At 34.1% G+C, this 17,946-nt stretch overlaps 1 protein-coding gene across 1 annotated transcript in view; it reads left to right on the top strand.

Moving 5' to 3' along the window:
- Positions 1-17,227, top strand: part of LOC123549831 (aurora kinase A-A-like) — a 42,890-nt gene extending 25,663 nt beyond the window's left edge. The window contains exons 3-8 of the mRNA XM_053545021.1: positions 1,082-1,193; positions 4,650-4,729; positions 6,472-6,610; positions 8,508-8,656; positions 9,352-9,583; positions 10,423-17,227. Of these exons, the coding sequence (XP_053400996.1) occupies positions 1,082-1,193; positions 4,650-4,729; positions 6,472-6,610; positions 8,508-8,656; positions 9,352-9,583; positions 10,423-10,521 (811 nt within the window). The 3' untranslated portion in view covers positions 10,522-17,227. The remainder of the gene's footprint in view (positions 1-1,081; positions 1,194-4,649; positions 4,730-6,471; positions 6,611-8,507; positions 8,657-9,351; positions 9,584-10,422) is intronic.
- The last annotated feature ends 719 nt before the right edge of the window (positions 17,228-17,946 follow it).

Below are 17,946 nucleotides of genomic sequence, written 5' to 3'. Positions count from 1 at the left end.
TGCTTGTTTTATCGCAAGAGACCAATTTTTTGGTCCAATCTTATTGAAAATTGGTCAGAATATTTGTTTCCATGAAATCACTAGGTCAGACATGTTTTACACTGTTATGGTGTGTTTCTTAGGTGAGCGACCTAGGGCCATCTTGGCCCTCTTGTTTCCTTTTTGATTAATCATATTTGTTATGCTTAAATTTTCTTTTCACAGCAGACATTTTTCTTTTCCTTTCACTGTATTTTTATGCCCCGGAAGGGAGGCATATTAGTTTTCAACTGACCGTCCATTAGTTCTTTCCTACGTTCGTCACAACGTTAACTTTTTGCATGAAGGCACTTCACTAGCGAACCACTGCACCCAGGACCTTCAGACTTCACATGCTGATAGTACTTATTGAGTACGCGAGCCCTACTGACTTTGGGGTCACCAGATCAAAGGTCAAGGTCACCAGGTCGCTCTCCAAATAAACTACAGCTGTTGGTTTGCCATGCTTTGACAAAGTATTGGAAAATAAACGGTGACGATAATAACATTAACTCTGATAAATAAGTTTATCTTGACTGGCGTACGGTACATGGTTTTCTTGTAATAACTGCATCGATAATAATAATAATCACAGTCTAGCGCGCAATCGTTATCGGTAGGTGATTGAATTTTAAAGCGTCTACTGTTATCTTTTTTCGTGATGTAATTCAAAACATTTTTTGCTGAATTTTGGTAAAGTTACAATGTAAAAAGCAGTTGGTGAAGTATACAACGGGGTCCACTCGTCCTGCCCAGACTTACTCGCCAAAGCCAGCGGGCGAGTGGAATTTTACACCCCTGCATTTAATATGTAAACAATTGCATGTAAACAAAAGACAGTGTACTTTAACTGCTTTAAGCATTTACTGCTAGAGTGTACTATATCATTGAAAATAACTGTTTTCATTACAGCAAAATTTCCCATCTATTCAGGTAGTTACAAGACAATTTCCCCATCCCAGAAGCCCCAACCACCATTTCCCCTGAAAACTGAAAAAAAGCACTGCCATGTGATATTCTATTGCACAAATGTGTGAAATTGAAGGAAATATTGTTTTTGCAGGAAAAAGTGGTCACTTGAAGATTTTGATATAGGCAAGCCTTTGGGGAAGGGGAAGTTTGGAAATGTTTACTTGGCTAGAGAGAAGCATAGTAAATACATAGTAGCTTTGAAGGTAAGTACTATGTACTTTTTCTTCATTATTAGAATGGAACATTTTAGTGATCAGTGTACACATGATTTTTAGCTCGACTATTCGAAGAATAGTCTAGCTATTCTACTCACTCTGGTGTCGGCGTCGGCGTCACACCTTGGTTAAGTTTTTGCATGCAAGTACATACAGCCATCAATTAAAGGCATATAGCTTTGAAACTTATTTTTTTCTTTTTCTAGGTCAATTACCAACCTCTCTGGGTCAAGTCCCATAACTCTGACATGTATTTTGAGCAAATTATGCCCCCTTTTGGACTTAGAAAATTTTGGTTAAAGTTTTACATGCAAGTAACTATCTCCAAAACTAATGCAGATATTGATTTGAAACTTCACATGTGTCTTCGGGGTTATAAAACTAGTTGATAGCAGCAAGTCCCATAACTCTGACCTTCATTTTGGCCAAATTATGCCCCCTTTTGGACTTAGAAAATTCTGGTTAAAGTTTTGCGTGCAAGTACATACAGCTATTTCTAAAAGGCATATAGATTTGAAACTTATTTTTTCTTTTTCTAGATCAATTACCAACCTCACTGGGCCAAGACCCATAACTCTGACATGTATTTTGGGCAAATTATGCCCCCTTTTAGACTTAGAAAATTTTGGTTAAAGTTTTACATGCAAGTTACTATCTCCAAAACTAATGCAAATATTGATTTGAAACTTCACATGTGTCTTCGGGGTTATAAAACTAGTTGATAGCAGCAAGTCCATAACTCTGACCTTCATTTTGGCCAAATTATGCCCCCTTTTGGACTTAGAAAATTCTGGTTAAAGTTTTGCGTGCAAATACATACAGCTATTTCTAAAAGGCATATAGATTTGAAACTTATTTTTTCTTTTTCTGGATCAATTACCAACTTCACTGGGTCAAGTCCTATAACTCTGACATGTTTTTTGAGCAAATTATGCCCCCTTTTAGACTTAGAAAATTTTGGTTAAAGTTTTACATGCAAGTTATTATCTCCAAAACTAATGCAGATATTGATTTGAAACTTCACATGTGTCTTCGGGGTTATAAAACTAGTTGATGGCAGCAAGTCCCATAACTCTGACCTTCATTTTGGCCAAATTATGCCCCCTTTTGGACTTAGCAAATTCTGGTTAAAGTTTTGCGTGCAAGTACATACAGCTATTACTAAAAGGCATATAGATTTGAAACTTATTTTTGGTTTTTCTAGATGAATTACTAACCTCAGTGGATCAAGTGCCATAACTCTGGCATGTATTTTGGGCAAATTATGCCCCCTTTTGGACTTTGAAAATTCTGGTTAAAGTTTTACATGCAAGTTTCTATCTCCAGAACTAATGCAGATATTGAATTGAAACTTCACATGTGCCTTTGGGGTTATAAAACTAGTTGATAGCAGCAAGTCCCATAACTGATATGCATTTTGGTCAAATTATTCCCCCTTTTGAACTTAAAACTCTTTTGATATTTAACCTTTTTGGTCAATATTTTCCTGCTTCTGGGACAATATTTCGAAGAGTCGAGCTTGGCTGTCTTAGGGACAGCTCTTGTTTTTTATACATTAAAGCTCAGGGACTACCTTAGCCTGGAAATTTAGGGAGAAGTGACTTCTCCCTCCTTGGGAAACAGGGAGAAGTTTTGAAATTTTGGGAGAAGTTCGGCAAACGTGAGACAGGACATTGCTTACATGCATTAAATAACAATAATAATGTTTATTCAGTTCCATTGTAGTATTATCTTGCTATGACTTAAATAAAAATGGTGCAATGTTTCAACAATACAGTACATATTTCTACTGTTTTACTGCAAAATATTTAACAACTTGACACAACAAATCTTTCCTCATATAATCAGTACTTAATATTTCTTGGATTAATTTTTTTCCTTCCTAGAGCAGCTTTTTCAGGTATGTGAGCATTCTGAGTTTAAATTTTTTTATGTTCCTTCAATTTGACAAACTACAGAGTTTAAAAAACTCTCAATCTTACAATGAAATGTTATTTGTATTGATCAGTAGATAAAATACTTAAAAATCAGGGGCAATATTTTTAAAACTACATATTTTGACATAAAAAAATCTAAAAATTGGTTAAATGTATTACCTCCCTTCAACACATTTCAGAATTACCTAAAAGAGTTGTCTGCTATTTTTATCAAACAACAAATTTAATAGTTTGTCAAGGGCCATATATTTAACTTATATATGTTTTTAATGAAAGAGAAATGCAGATTAAAATGAATAGTAAGCAGATCCCAATTGAAAAATAAACGTCGGGAGTAACGGGTAGTCTACACTGTGATGGCAATAAAAATTTCGAAACGATGTTTATCTGAAAACAAGAATAACTGGATAAGACAAGTACTGAGGGCGTTCGGTTGACCTGAGGTTCCGTGTTTTGACCCGCGAAAATCAAGAAAAACTCGTAGTTGACCCGCACAAAAAAAGTGTCCCGTGCATCGGCTCGATCCGCGAAATGCGTCTCGAGTTCGAAGTTCTGCATTGTGAATCAAAATCTCGGTGAATTTCAATTGTTCGCTGCCACAAACTAAGTATGACAGTAGGCGGAGCGTCGTATGTTAATTAGCTACTGACAGATGTCAATCACTCCACGTGCCGACTGACAAGTAATTAGGTTTGTAATTCGGAAGTTAATTATCGCCGTTTTACGAAGTTTTCGGGCTCTCTGATCTCCGATGTCGGTCAGCTTTAATTATTACTCTTTCATTCTTTAATTATCGTTTACTGCAATCACATTAAATGCAAACAATTAGCAGCTTATCATGCGGCGTCAATCTGAAATCGAGTGATCATCTTTTGTTGTCATGGACACGTTTCGCCGCGCGTGCCTCCCGGTGACATCCTGTGTATTGCGTATTGTGTTTACAGACTTTACATAACCGAGATGTATAATATCGGCGCACTTTATTGCCGATTATGTTTTCCTTTCATCCAATTTTAGGGCGACTTGAACTTCGCTTTTCTGGGCGGGAAGGGCGAAGTGAAATATTTTAAAGCGAAGTTTTCGCTCAACTTCGCCTAAAACGCAGTCCCTGAAGCTATAAATTATGTTACCGGTATTTGGAGATTGTTTTGGTAAATATGACATTTTGTAACAGACCTCAATTTCTTTTGGAGAACAGTTTTTTCACTGTTTAAAAAACCATAAAATGTGGCTTCATTCTGATGAGCCCTTTTATTTTCTCGATTTTATTGTAAGTATATTTTAGAGTATGTTTCAGATACCAGTAAATTGCCCTTTTAAACTTCTAAAGAAAGGCATTTTTAAGGTCACTGTGAAAGTGGTCATACTTATGAGCATTTAGCGTAAACAGTGCCCTTACATTGTAGCTCTGAAGAAAGTTGTATTCATTGTTCAGACAGCCACAGATGGCTTTCTGATTAGCCAGGAAAAGCAGATGTCATGTTTACCCTATTTGTTTGACTTTCAGGTGTTATTTAAGTCACAGTTACAGAAATCTGGGGTAGAACATCAACTAAGACGTGAAATAGAAATACAATCACACTTGAGGTAAAATTGATAAATTGTACATTTATATAATTCATTTGCAATTATAGACTATGTCTTATGTCCTATGAACACACATCTAGTTTATTTGCTGGAATGCAAGTTAGAAGCTAGATCTGTTTAATGCCAGACTTTCAAATAGAGGCAATGTTTCTTTTGTGCTGCTTCTGAAAATAAAAAATTCCTAGGATATTTCTTTAAAACCACAAATGATTATTTTGATCAAGTTACTTTAAAATCAGTTAACATTGTTAGTCATTTTCACAACTACAATTTGAAAGCAAAAAGTTTTATACCAGTTTTTGTTTAAAATACTGATCTTTGCTATAGTAAAAGAAATTCATTTCAATTATGGCCCTTTTCCGACTTAAAATTTTGCTAAATGTTGATTTTCATTCAATAACTTTTGAAAGGATGAATGGATTAATTCATTATTCTAATAAGCTTTTCTCTGTTAAAACACTTATGCAACAATGACGTAACGTTAACGTGCGGTGACAATGTTTTTGTTGCGACCAAGAAAGAGCGCTACTACATTTTATCTACTGTTTTAGATTAAGGGCATGATATAAGATTCGAAATAATTTATAGCAAAACCGTGTTTTAACACTTTTTATACACTCGGGCAGTAATATGTGGTACAAATAATTTCGCTCGGGCTGTGCCCGCTTGAAATTATTACACCCACCGTATAACCGCCCATCTGCATAAATAGTGTTAAAACACTCTTTTGCTATAAATTATTTCTTAATTGGTACACACATGGTATATGATTATAAAACACAAGCTAAGATCAAATGGCCCCATTTCAACTTAAAATTTGAAATAAAAGGTTCTTATTTTGTACAAAAAGGTGGTGTTACGTGGGTCTTGTTTAGTCTGTCGAAAGACTGACAGTTTTAGTTTATAAACAGCTCTTGTTTAAACTTAAATTTAAGGACGCCAAGTATTCAGGTTGCATTGATACTTTGTACAATTGTTTCTTGAATTCCAAGGAATCAAGTGTTTTAGTTTAAGATCACAAAAATTTGACTTAAAATGATACTTTGTGCACGTTTTCAGAACGGGACTTGAAAATGTTTGGAGAATTTTAGATAGACAAGTTTTAAATACAGAGTTTTAACTGTATTTGTGCATCTGAAATTCAGGTAGAGCGCAGATCAATGAATTGCGGGGTCGTGAGGTGGATCCCCAGGCGGGGCTTTTCTTCTCTGACAATTTGATACAAGCCATTGTGTCTGAAATCATTTGTCCTCCACCTCTGATTCATGTGGAGAAGTTGGCAGTTACTTGTGGAGAACAGGTTTGTACTGGTACAGAATCCAGGAACGCTGGTTAAGTTAACTGCCCGCAGTTACATAACTGAAATACTGTAGGAAAACGATATTAAAGCCAAAGCAACATCTGAAATTCTTCTCAGCTTTCTATAAGGAGTCCCATGTGGATCTGTGGCGACAGTTTGTGTATGAAAGGAATTGAAATCATTGCATTACCCTCACATGATCATAATAAGTGACTGATAGGGTCTGCACACTTGGTTTTTCTGTATCTCAGTGATTCCAGCAGGTTTAAAAGTTTTTAATCCATACTTCATATTTATATTTCAGTGAGATGTGCTATTATAGCTAAGGAGTACACTTGCAAAGTTTTGTTACATTCAGTGCTATTTAAAATTTTAACAGAAAATTTAAACAAGCAAAGTATTTGAAACATTGATGAATACTTGATGACTGTTTTTATTGCAGACATGACAATATATTACGTCTGTTTGGATACTTTCATGACAAAACTAGAGTTTATTTGATCTTGGAGTATGCACCAAAAGGAGAACTGTACAAGGAGTTGACAAAACAGAAAAGATTTGATGAAAAAGTTACCGCTAAGGTATGACAGTATTTATCTAGTATATGACGGTTGAATTTTACACTTCATGAGATTGCAAATCATAATTGGATGTACTAGTTTCAAGCTATCAACTTGTTACTTCATTGAAAAAAACAAAACAAATGTTATCCAAAAATCTTAATTCTGTATTTTGACAAGAAATTTTCAGAAGAAATGTTTAATGACATTTTAGACATTTAGGCATTGGTAGAAATAATATTTACTAGATTTAGAGAACTGAATTCATCGTTTGTACTTTTGCATGTGCTGCAAGTGCAATAACAACATACTAAAGGGAAAGAATAAAGAAAATTGTTTTGAGTAGGGATGTGGGGTATTACCTAAAAACCATTATTTTATTAGTTTGTAAAAAATGTACAATATCACTGTGTAAAATTTCCAAACTATTATGTCTGACATGGTACAATATTTTTTTCCATCCAGGTATATAACTGATATAAAGTGCATGCATTAGAAAGGGGCATATAAATTAATGAATTACTTGGAACTTTAAAACATCAACTGTTCTATGCCACAGCTATTCATACTTGCAAACAATGCTAATAATTGACCTAGCTATATGTCGGTCATGAAATAATTTTGTTGTTTGTGGACAAAAATGCAGTAACATGATAAAATCCTATTACAAGCTATTTTTGCTGCATCTGCAGTGTACGAAATTCAGATTTGAATCCAATAGCCCGTTCGGGCTACCAGATTAAAAATTTTCCAAGCCCGACACCAATTTTACTTGCCCGAACTTTAACACCTTAAAATACATAATTTTTGCACCATATAACATTTTGTTTTACAGACATCTCTGTGCATGTTTGAAGTAATAAAAAAGACATACAGTACATGTTTGCCATGTTTTTGAAAAATTTTAACTCGAAATACTCCAGATCAGCATCGTCAGAGTCCAAAAGCATCTGACATGACACTCCTTGCCAAAACGAAATCTAAACTGTTATGCCCGATCTTTTAGGATCCGCACTCGCCAATTACTGCAACTCGGACTGTTGACAATTTGTAATATGTAATACCGAGTGCTGAATAAACATTACACACACGCTGATAGCATAATTTAAGCTCCACCTACTGCAGGTACTTGTGAGATTTTCGCGAGAAGTGTGAAAGCTAATCAAATTATCCGTTACGCTAGAGGTGATTGTATTCAACCAATTAGAGCTGCGGATACGTCTTTGACACTGTGTTTGATTGTCAACACGTAAGAGTGCAAAAACCAATAATTCCATAAGCGTTTCTCAGTCTGGAAAATCACGACGCAGTACTCGTTTAATTAGCATGTTCTTTTTAAACAAAAACAAATGAAGAAAATTCGGTAGCCCAGTCGGGCTTGTACCTGTGGAAAATCGGTAGCCCGAGTTGAAATTTGGTAGCCACGGGCTGTCGGACTACCGTGAATTTCGAACACTGCATCTGTATATAATCGTCTTGAGAATACAGTAGCCTGTTGGTTTATACGGCAGATCCATCTCGCAAATTCTTGGATATACCTGCCCATATGTTGGGGAATATATCTCTTACAACAGCTTGTTTAATGGATATGTTTGTTTTAAATTGTCATGTATTTACATGTAATTGATAATCTTATTTGCATACCACACTATGATGATGGTACATTGTATAGCAGGTAGGCTACCGGTAATAGAAACAGAAAAAAACTTGCGAGTTCATTTGAAGACATCACATTTCAGATAATATATCATGATATGCGTTGCTGTATAATAACATACACTGCAAAAATTTCTTTTAATCCCAATTCCTTGTTTCAAGTTACATCATGTATAAAATGTGGATCTGAAGTCAGATTTCGGATTTCTTGAATTTGGATGATCCTGAGTCTTGATCTGCAATTGTGTTGTTTGTTTTACAGTATATCTACCAGTTAGCCAATGCGCTGAAATACTGTCACAGTAAGAAAGTTATACACAGGGATATCAAGCCAGAGAACCTGCTACTAGGACTTACCTCAGATCTTAAGATTGCCGACTTTGGGTGGTCTGTACACGCTCCATCTTCAAGGTTTGTACTCAACTTTATTTACTTATCTCATCTGGACGGGCAAGGAGTAAGTCCATTTCCCAGGTTTTATAGGTGCAAAACAGATTAACGGAGATGAGTCTCAGAATGCAGCTTTGCCAGTGGTTAATTTAGTTTCATTTTGAAAGAACCAGTCAGATGCTAGAGATTCGAGACTGCTGTTGACCCTCAAGTTCTGTTACATGTGACAAGTGACAGGTCTTGAAAAGTTACAGCAAAGTTGTATGCATGGTTCAGTCAGTTCTTGAGACTGAACTGAAAGGTCCAGAGATAGAATTCCAGGCGAGGAACTGTGAAATCATAAATATTCATGGATTTAGTAAGTTATGTCAATCTGGGAAATTAGCTGTCAACAAATTAAGTTCCCAATTACTGTATCATCAAAATTTGAAATTATGAGTTCATGTCCCTACAAAATAGCCATTTGTGCTAGAACCATGAAATTTTATGCCCACAAAAATGAATTCTCATTAATACATGTTTTCATTGATGATTTAACTAAAAAAGTTTAACCATTGATTCATGTGCAGTAGGGTAGTTTTTAGTCGCTTTCAGTGAACAAGTCAGTACTGGGACAAAACCAGAAATGATTTTTAGATTAACTGAATTACTGTTAAAAAAACTACACTTAACATAAATTAAAATAGAACGAAATATCTTCCTTTACATTTATTCAGGAGAACAACTCTATGTGGGACACTAGACTACCTTCCACCAGAGATGATTGAGGGGACTTACCACGATGAATGTGTCGACCTCTGGAGTCTGGGTGTACTCTGCTATGAATTGCTGGTCGGCAAACCGCCATTTGAGACAGAGAGTAATTCAGAAACTTACAGAAGAATAACAAAAGTAGACATAAGATACCCATCTTACGTCTCGCCTGGTGCTAGGGATCTCATTTCTAGTGTAAGCTGTTTTAGTCATTTCTATATCTACTGCACAGATATAGTAGTCAGTTGAAATATTTCTTGCTCAGCTTTTATAACTTAAAAAATAAACTTGTGAAAAAAGCTGCAGTTTTATGAATACACAATGTTAGCTCTTACCCTGCTAAATTTCTATAATGAACTTGTCCATCTTTCAATTTGGTCAGTACCATTAACTGTTAAAAGGGGTGCATACCAAAAGTTACTGAATGAATGGCGAACAGTGCAGATCATGATCAGACTGCATGGATGTGCAGGCTGCTCATGATCTACACTGGTCGTAACGGCAGAGCGATCGTGTGTCCAGCATGATAAGGGTTAAACTTGTGTTTTATATTTCTGACTGTGATGCAAATACACTTAGGTTGCTTAGAACTTTTGTTTTATGCTAGTACTGGACATGAATGTTTAATGTTCAGATAGTACTGTTCAAAGTGTAAACATAAAGTACATAGTGTAATAATAAAAATGACTATGTAATAATAAAGTGATGTAGTGTAATAATAAAGCGCATAGTGTACAAATGAATATGTAATAATAAAGTTAGATAGATTCTTTTATTTCCTCCAATACTGAAGAGCTGAACATATATACAATATTGAATATAATAATATATACATGTCATGTCAAATAAACAATCCTATATATATTCAAACCCCACATGTTCATGCGATGTGACATAAGATGATCTAATCCCATTCACTTTAAAGCATCATTAAGAGTTAACTAGCACAGGAAGTGTAATGAAATGTATTGTAGGCCTTATACAATATTGTGACTCTAGTCCCAGATTTAAACTTTGTATTCTGTCATTTACAGCTGTTAAAACACGACCCACGGCAGCGACTGTCTTTGGAGAAAACAATGACACATCCCTGGATTTTAGAGAACTACACACCAAAAGAACAGTCTCGCTAACAGTGTTTGTAACACGGAAATAGAAAACCGAGACTAAAATGGACCACTGTGATAATTTGCAGGCAATAAAGTAAGAGTCGTGAGTGTGAAATATCAACAGAATAGATTTGATCACCGAGTTGCATAATTTATCAAGATGTATTTAGTTTTACAGTGTTTCAGATATTTAAGTGTTTTGCATATATAATTTAATAAAATATACAGAAAAATACAGTACAATGAATTTAATTTGTCAAAATACATTACAGAATTTTTTAGTATGAAGTTTTAAATAACTTGTATGACGATTTTTTTATTCATTTCTGTATTTTGTGTATATGAATTGACACATTATCAAGGGTTGAACCACATTCCTAATGGCAAAAAAATCTTACTTGCAAAATGAACCCTACATAAACATTTTTTTTTCCTGTTTTATTTAAAGGGTTTATTTGAATTGAGCAATCACATGGTTCGCACAGGCCATGAAAAGTCCTTGAATTTGATGCCTACTCCTTGAAAACTACTTGAATTTTGTAACAGTCAGAAACTACTTGAAAACTACTTGAATTTAGGAAAAAACGTACAAAAGATGGCAAATAGTCCTTAAATTCGTCTGGTGCGAAGTGAAAACGGACAAACATTTTAAACGGACCAAAATAAACTAAAAACGACAAAAAAACAAAACAACCGTTACCGTCATTAGGGCCTGCCAGGGAATCGGCGATAGTACGGTACAGTACTGTACTTTACGGGTTTTATGCTCTTTCAAGTAATTTTCACATTGTAATTTATCCGCGATGCGTTAAAGGTAAATCTCGTGTTACATTGTTTAATTTTGTCCTAAATTGGAGGATTTAAATTGGTTATTTCATGTCTCAGCAACAGTGACATTGCGCCCATTTTAGTCCTTGAAAATGGATGAAAACTCCTTGAATTTTTTTTGGGAAGGTCTGTATGAACCATGAATCACTCGTTTGTCAGATTTGTAAAAGAGTAAGCCAGTGTTCAGAATTTTAGTGCGCAATGTTTCTGAAAAGACAACATGCAAACCAGTTGTAAGTAATGTGCTTTGAAGATGAGTGCTTTTTTATTATTTCTTTAACTTTGAATTTGCAAAAATTAGCCAGAATAAAAATTTGTCAGTTAAAATTGGTGTCTAAAGCCAAGAAATGTATTTTCCATAAAAAAATAAAACTGGTCCACAGAAAAGTTTTACATTCAGACAGGCTCATTATTATCAAGATGCAGAATTTGAGAATAGTTTAGTTTGAATAATGGAACTGATCTGAAAGTTCCAGTGAGTCCTGCCATGGGCCTTACAAATACATTTTTGTATTCGGTAGCAAGGTTTCTTAAAATTGAATTTATTTTGTCAGATCAAATATGTAGTCTTCTTTTGTTCCTATTAACTTACAAATCCCCTATGGGGTAGACATGTAAATATATGTATTGAATTAATCACAAAATGCATTTATTTTAGGACTATGGCTGTGATGTGAAATCTTCTTTTACAATAATGGCCTCGTTCAATTACTGATACATTTTGGTCATGCGTATAAAGACTTTAATAGGGAGGAAGCATAGTGACTATGATGAAAATTTCACTTTGTGGCCGCTGTCCAACTACTATGTTTTTACTGCTTTTACAGTGCAGATATAAATTGTTATGCCTCTTAATAAATTGTACAGTTTGTACACTCTTCATGAAAAAGTACTGGAAAAATTCGAAAATTTATTTAATTAATTTTGATTGGTTGAAAAAAAGTACGGTAAACATTTTGACACGTTTGCACCAGAAGTGACTAACTGCATCGACAAAAAGAAGCAGGTAACTACTTTTTGTGCTAATGTTAGTTAATGATATGATTGCTAATGGATATGTCGGAATGAGTGAAAGTGTACATGTGAATGTTACTTTTTGTGTTATCAAATTTTACACAGCTGTGTTAATGTTATGCCATGCAAGTATAAATGGATGCGGGGGCTCTGCATATATACAGTCAGTGCCAGCTTTCAAGTTCTGTGTGCAGTGTGTACTTCATATTTATTTTTCTGAACAAAATTTTAAACGATGCTATGCTTATTTTTTTATATTTGTGTATGACTGATTTTTCCTTTAGTATAAATGCACTATCACAAATTCTTGGATGAGTAATGGATGTAAAAAAACATTTCATTTCATTTGTTTCCTTTACATCATGCATGTACATCTTTCTGTCTCTTTGTCAATTTGTTTTAGTACCTTACTTTCTCAAATCTGCATTTCGTCATCTTTCTTCCTATCTGTTCATTTGTCAGATCACTGGATGCATGTATGTGTGTTATGTTTATATCTAATTCATCAGACATAATGTCAAAATTATATATAAGTAAATCGGGATTTGTTATGTTTGCAATATTCATTATTATACCAATTACTTTCAGATATGTCTTGAACATTTTTCATCCTTCATTTCAAAATTGTTGTCAGTTTGACATTCCAGTTACATTGTAAAGACTGCTAGGGTAGGGAGATCAGGGATTTCAGAGCTATCTTTGTCTCACTGTGATTTTAAAAACTATGTGAGAAGTTATAAGGAAAACTGATACACATGAGTAAACCTGTATCAACTCCAGTGAATCTAGATTTCTTACAAAATTTAAAAAAAAAAAAAAAAAAAAAAAAAAAAAAAAAAAAAAAAAAAATTGTTGGATTGACAACAATTTTGGAACACATGCAAGTATGAAATCTGATGTTTTTTTCGCAATTGACTTGTATAAATATTGTCAAACAGATTTGAATATGACTGGTTATTTTGAGAAAAATGATCTGATTTTATTGTATCATTAGGCCTCACCAAACTAAAAAGTTGTTCATCGGATTTGCCGCTCGTATATTTTCAGAAACACAAAAAAAATAATTTTTTTTGTTTTTGGCTTGCGCTCGCCCCATTGAAAAAAATCAGTCCAAAATTTTTTGGTGCGCTACTTTTTACGGACGTAAAAGTGTATAAATGCTTATACTTCCAGTCCCAGATTGTTCTCAAATGGATTTTAATCAAAATAAATACATACTACGCACACATCGTCTATAATAAATCATAATACTTATATTTAGTGTAATTAAAGATATTTCGCCTTGATGCAGTTACGCCATTTTCATCAAATGTTTACCAAATTACATACTACAAAAAATCGATTTATTTCATTGAAACTGGATGAAGAAAAACATACTAATTTGTTTGATAACATCAATCTACATTATTTTGGTAAGGGTAAATACTTATTGATGCATGTCACTTATCTGTTATCTGTTTTTTTCCTGTCCAAATGATCAGCATTTGCATATGAAAGTTGGTGGGGTAAGGGATTTACATTACGTGTTGTTCAGGACAGTTTTGATTTTCAAATTTTCCAATCATTTAGTAGACTAATGTTAATGCACGTTTATCTCCATTTCAGACTTTAATTGAGACTTTGTTTCAACAAATTTAATATGTTATGAAAGTTTAAAGTTAGAAAAAAGAGCTGTACATAAGACATCATGCTCGACTTTTCTAAATCAGAGCTTTGCCAGTAAAAGGGGCATAATAGTCAGAAGCTATTAAAGTACAGAGCTATTGGTCATTATATAAAACTTAATTAAAAATATTCTATGTTAAAAAGGGGCGTAACTCTGTCTAGATTCAGACTTAGAGTATTGTTTCTCCTGGTGTAGACTTTGACAGTAAATAACTGTTCTAAGTTTCAAATCAGAAGCTTTAATAGATCTAGCAACACTCACATAGATATTTGATGTATCAAAAACTTTGTAAAGTCAGCTAAGAATGCTACATTTTCATAGCAGTAAATATTCGATTCGATATTTGATTACAGTGTACTGTATGACAATGTTATTACCTTTTTTCACGAGTTCGTGTTGTTGTGCGTCTGCGGGTTAGATTTTCTCAATCCCTGGGGACTTACTTTTTAATTTAAAAGGGCTATACATTCTATTTTAAGGTTTTTATTAGTCAGTTGAGAGCCAAATGAAGACAAATATATTTCTTCGCTCTTCGCTCGCTCCTGATTTTCTCAAAAACCAAAAAAAATATTTAAATTATTTTTTCGCTCGCTGCCTCAAATTTTTCAGAAAAAAATCCGATGAACAACTTATCAATTTGGTGTGGCCTTAGTATAATTGTAAATAAGTTTGTGTCATAAATTTTTATGTTTTTGCTACTTTTGTTAAAAAAAAAGGGAAAGCAGACTTTTATTATTATATACTGTTCAGAAACAACGAAATGAAACTGAAACTGAATTAAGTTAGTTTCAATTATGTGTGTAGTCCTATTAAAAAAAGCAACTTCTTTAAGATCAGCCTTTGCCTTTGCCGTTGATATACCTGGTACATTTAATATACCTAGTACAAAGTTAATTTGTTTTAAGTATTTGCTTCATTTTTAGCTCGACTATTCGAAGAATAGTCTAGCTATTCTACTCACCCTGGCGTCGGCGTCGGCGTCACACCTTGGTTAAGTTTTTGCATGCAAGTACATACAGCTATCATTTAAAGGCATATAGCTTTGAAACTTATTTATTCTTTTTCTAGGTCAATTACCAACCTCACTGGGTCAAGTTCCATAACTCTAACATGTATTTTGAGCAAATTATGCCCCCTTTTGGACTTAGAAAATTCTGGTTAAAGTTTTACATGCAAGTTACTATCTCCAAAACTAATGCAGATATTGAATTGAAACTTCACATGTGTCTTCGGGGTTATAAAACTAGTTGATAGCACCAAGTCCCATAACTCTGACCTTCATTTTGGCCAAATTATGCCCCCTTTGGACTTAGAAAATTCTGGTTAAAGTTTTGCGTGCAAGTACATACAGCTATTACTAAAAGGCATATAGATTTGAAACTTATTTTTTCTTTTTCTAGATCAATTACCTACCTCACTGGGTCAAGTCCCATAACTCTGGCATGTATTTTGGCCAAATTATGCCCCCTTTTGGACTTAGAAAATTCTGGTTAAAGTTTTGCGTGCAAGTACATACAGCTATTACTAAAAGGCATATAGATTTGAAACTTATTTTTTCTTTTTCTAGATCAATTACCTACCTCACTGGGTCAGGTCCCATAACTCTGGCATGTATTTTGGCCAAATTATGCCCCCTTTTGGACTTAGAAAATTCTGGTTAAAGTTTTGCGTGCAAGTACATACAGCTATTACTAAAAGGCATATAGATTTGGAACTTATTTATTCTTTTTCTAGATCAATTACCTACCTCACTGGGTCAAGTTCCATAACTCTTAACATGTATTTTGAGCAAATTATGCCCCCTTTTGGACTTAGAAAATTCTGGTTAAAGTTTTACATGCAAGTTACTATCCCCAAAACTAATGCAGATATTGAATTGAAACTTAACATGTTTCTTCGGGGTTATAAAACTAGTTGATAGCATCAAGTCCCATAACTCTGATATGTCCCCTTTTGAACTTAAAACTCTTTTGATATTTAACATTTTGGGTAATAATTTCCAGCTTCTGTGACAATATTTCGAATAGTCGAGCTTGGCTGTCTTATGGACAGCTCTTGTTAGTATACGCCTGTGAAATGGGACATATTATTTGATTTCTTGTAGCAGCAGGCAGGTGGCATCTGCTAAAGATGTCCGCATTCTAAATTAAGCAGTTGTTATCCATTGTTCACCAAACTGGGTCACAATATTTATGGGCATAACATCTTGACTAAGTTCAGTAACCATCCGGATTGTCTTTGTGGTCCTGGGGTTATGGTCCATGAATGATGAATGATTGAAAAAATTGACAGTCTGCTGTCTAATTTGAGTAGTTCTTATCAAATGTTTACCCCAAATTTATAATGTTTGTGGGTTTATTATCTTGACCAAGTTCAGTAACCAGTCAGGTATCCTTTGTTGTTCTGGAGTTATAGCCCTTGAATCATTCGAAATTGAAGAAGTTGCCGATGATTGTGACAGTTTGGTACTTTTGATTAGAAACACATAAACATATACAAAAAAATGAAATGAGGCAAAACCTCGAAGTCGGAGGAAATCAGATTTAACATGTTTTTAAATTTTCACTTAAAAATGTTTAATTTAGTGTTATCATACCTAGTAGAGTGAATATCATACATTGCAATATTACAGGGAAGCTAATGTCACAGTAACATTGTTCACTATTGGCCAAGTTTACTTTAGGAGTATTCCAGTTTCTTCTAAACTTTATGTTTAATTGAAAAAGAATGAAATTATTTTTTGCAAGTAACTGGAAACCTTTCGTAGGATTTTTGAGTTTTGAATAAGCAACCTGATGATGTGATGTCTTCACTGCGGAGAAAAGACATTCTCACCGACAGGTGGGCCTTAGTTTTAAAAACCATCGCTATACATATGTGAAAGTTTTCAGAAAGCTCGAGTCTTTAGCTCGCTATAAGTCGGAGTCTAGAAAAGTCAGCTGGATGTTTCCTGTTTATGATGAAAAGTCTTGTGTATAATTTTGATTTCCTACCTTTATATTAATCACAGTGCTATATTTGTATATATGAATTTTAATTTGGCACTGAAACATTTCAGTTGATAATAAGACTTGTGAAAAATAGATGTTTCATTTATCTCTTACTGACTTTGTATACTGGAAAATGACGTAGTCAATGTGTATAGTATATGTATATTAGTCACTGATACCTGTTCTTTCATGTGTACTGAAGACTTCTTGGAATAAAGTTATTGAATCATGACATTTGTTTTTGGTGTGTTTTACTTTAAGGATATCGTGGCGTAATAGCCATATTTCATATCTTGTAACTGGATGGTAATATTTAAATGAAATTTTGTCACTTTAAAGACATTCAGAATTAAAAACGTTTCACCAGATTCAAATTTTATCATTTTTTTGGGGAGATAATCGGTAATGAAGTTAACATAGATGCCTATGGGAAATATATAATTTCTTTGATTACGAGAATCTGAACTTAAGTTTCGAGAAAATTTTGCGGTAGAAAGCTGCATTATATGATTCTGATACAAATATCAAAAAGAAATCTTAAATTCCCTGTAGGGAAAAGGAGAAAATTATTTTTTTCTAGTTTTCAGGGGAGAAAATATTTGAGAACTGTCACTATATAACTTGTCAATATGCACCTTATTTCTATCGTTTGACATTATCAAGTTGTATGTACGCTTTTGGTGAAATTGAGGCCAATTACGGGTAGTCTACCTTAATTATGTCTCCCACTACACAGTGGTGTGGGAGACATACTGATTTACTCATGTCTGTGTGTGTCTGTCACAAAGCTTGTCAGCACTCTAAGTCGAACATTTCTCATCCGATTTTCTCCAAACTTGAACAAAATGTGTTTGACCATGAGACCTCGGCCAAGTTCGATAACTAGCCAAATCGGTCTTGGAGTTATGGCCCATGAATTACCAAAAATCGGCCTTTTTACTCTTGTCCACA

Source organism: Mercenaria mercenaria, chromosome 6 (genome assembly GCF_021730395.1).
Source record: "Mercenaria mercenaria strain notata chromosome 6, MADL_Memer_1, whole genome shotgun sequence".
NCBI classification, from domain to species: domain Eukaryota; kingdom Metazoa; phylum Mollusca; class Bivalvia; order Venerida; family Veneridae; genus Mercenaria; species Mercenaria mercenaria.
Note: the sequence above shows the minus strand (reverse complement) of the source record. Positions and strands in the feature narration are given on the sequence as shown.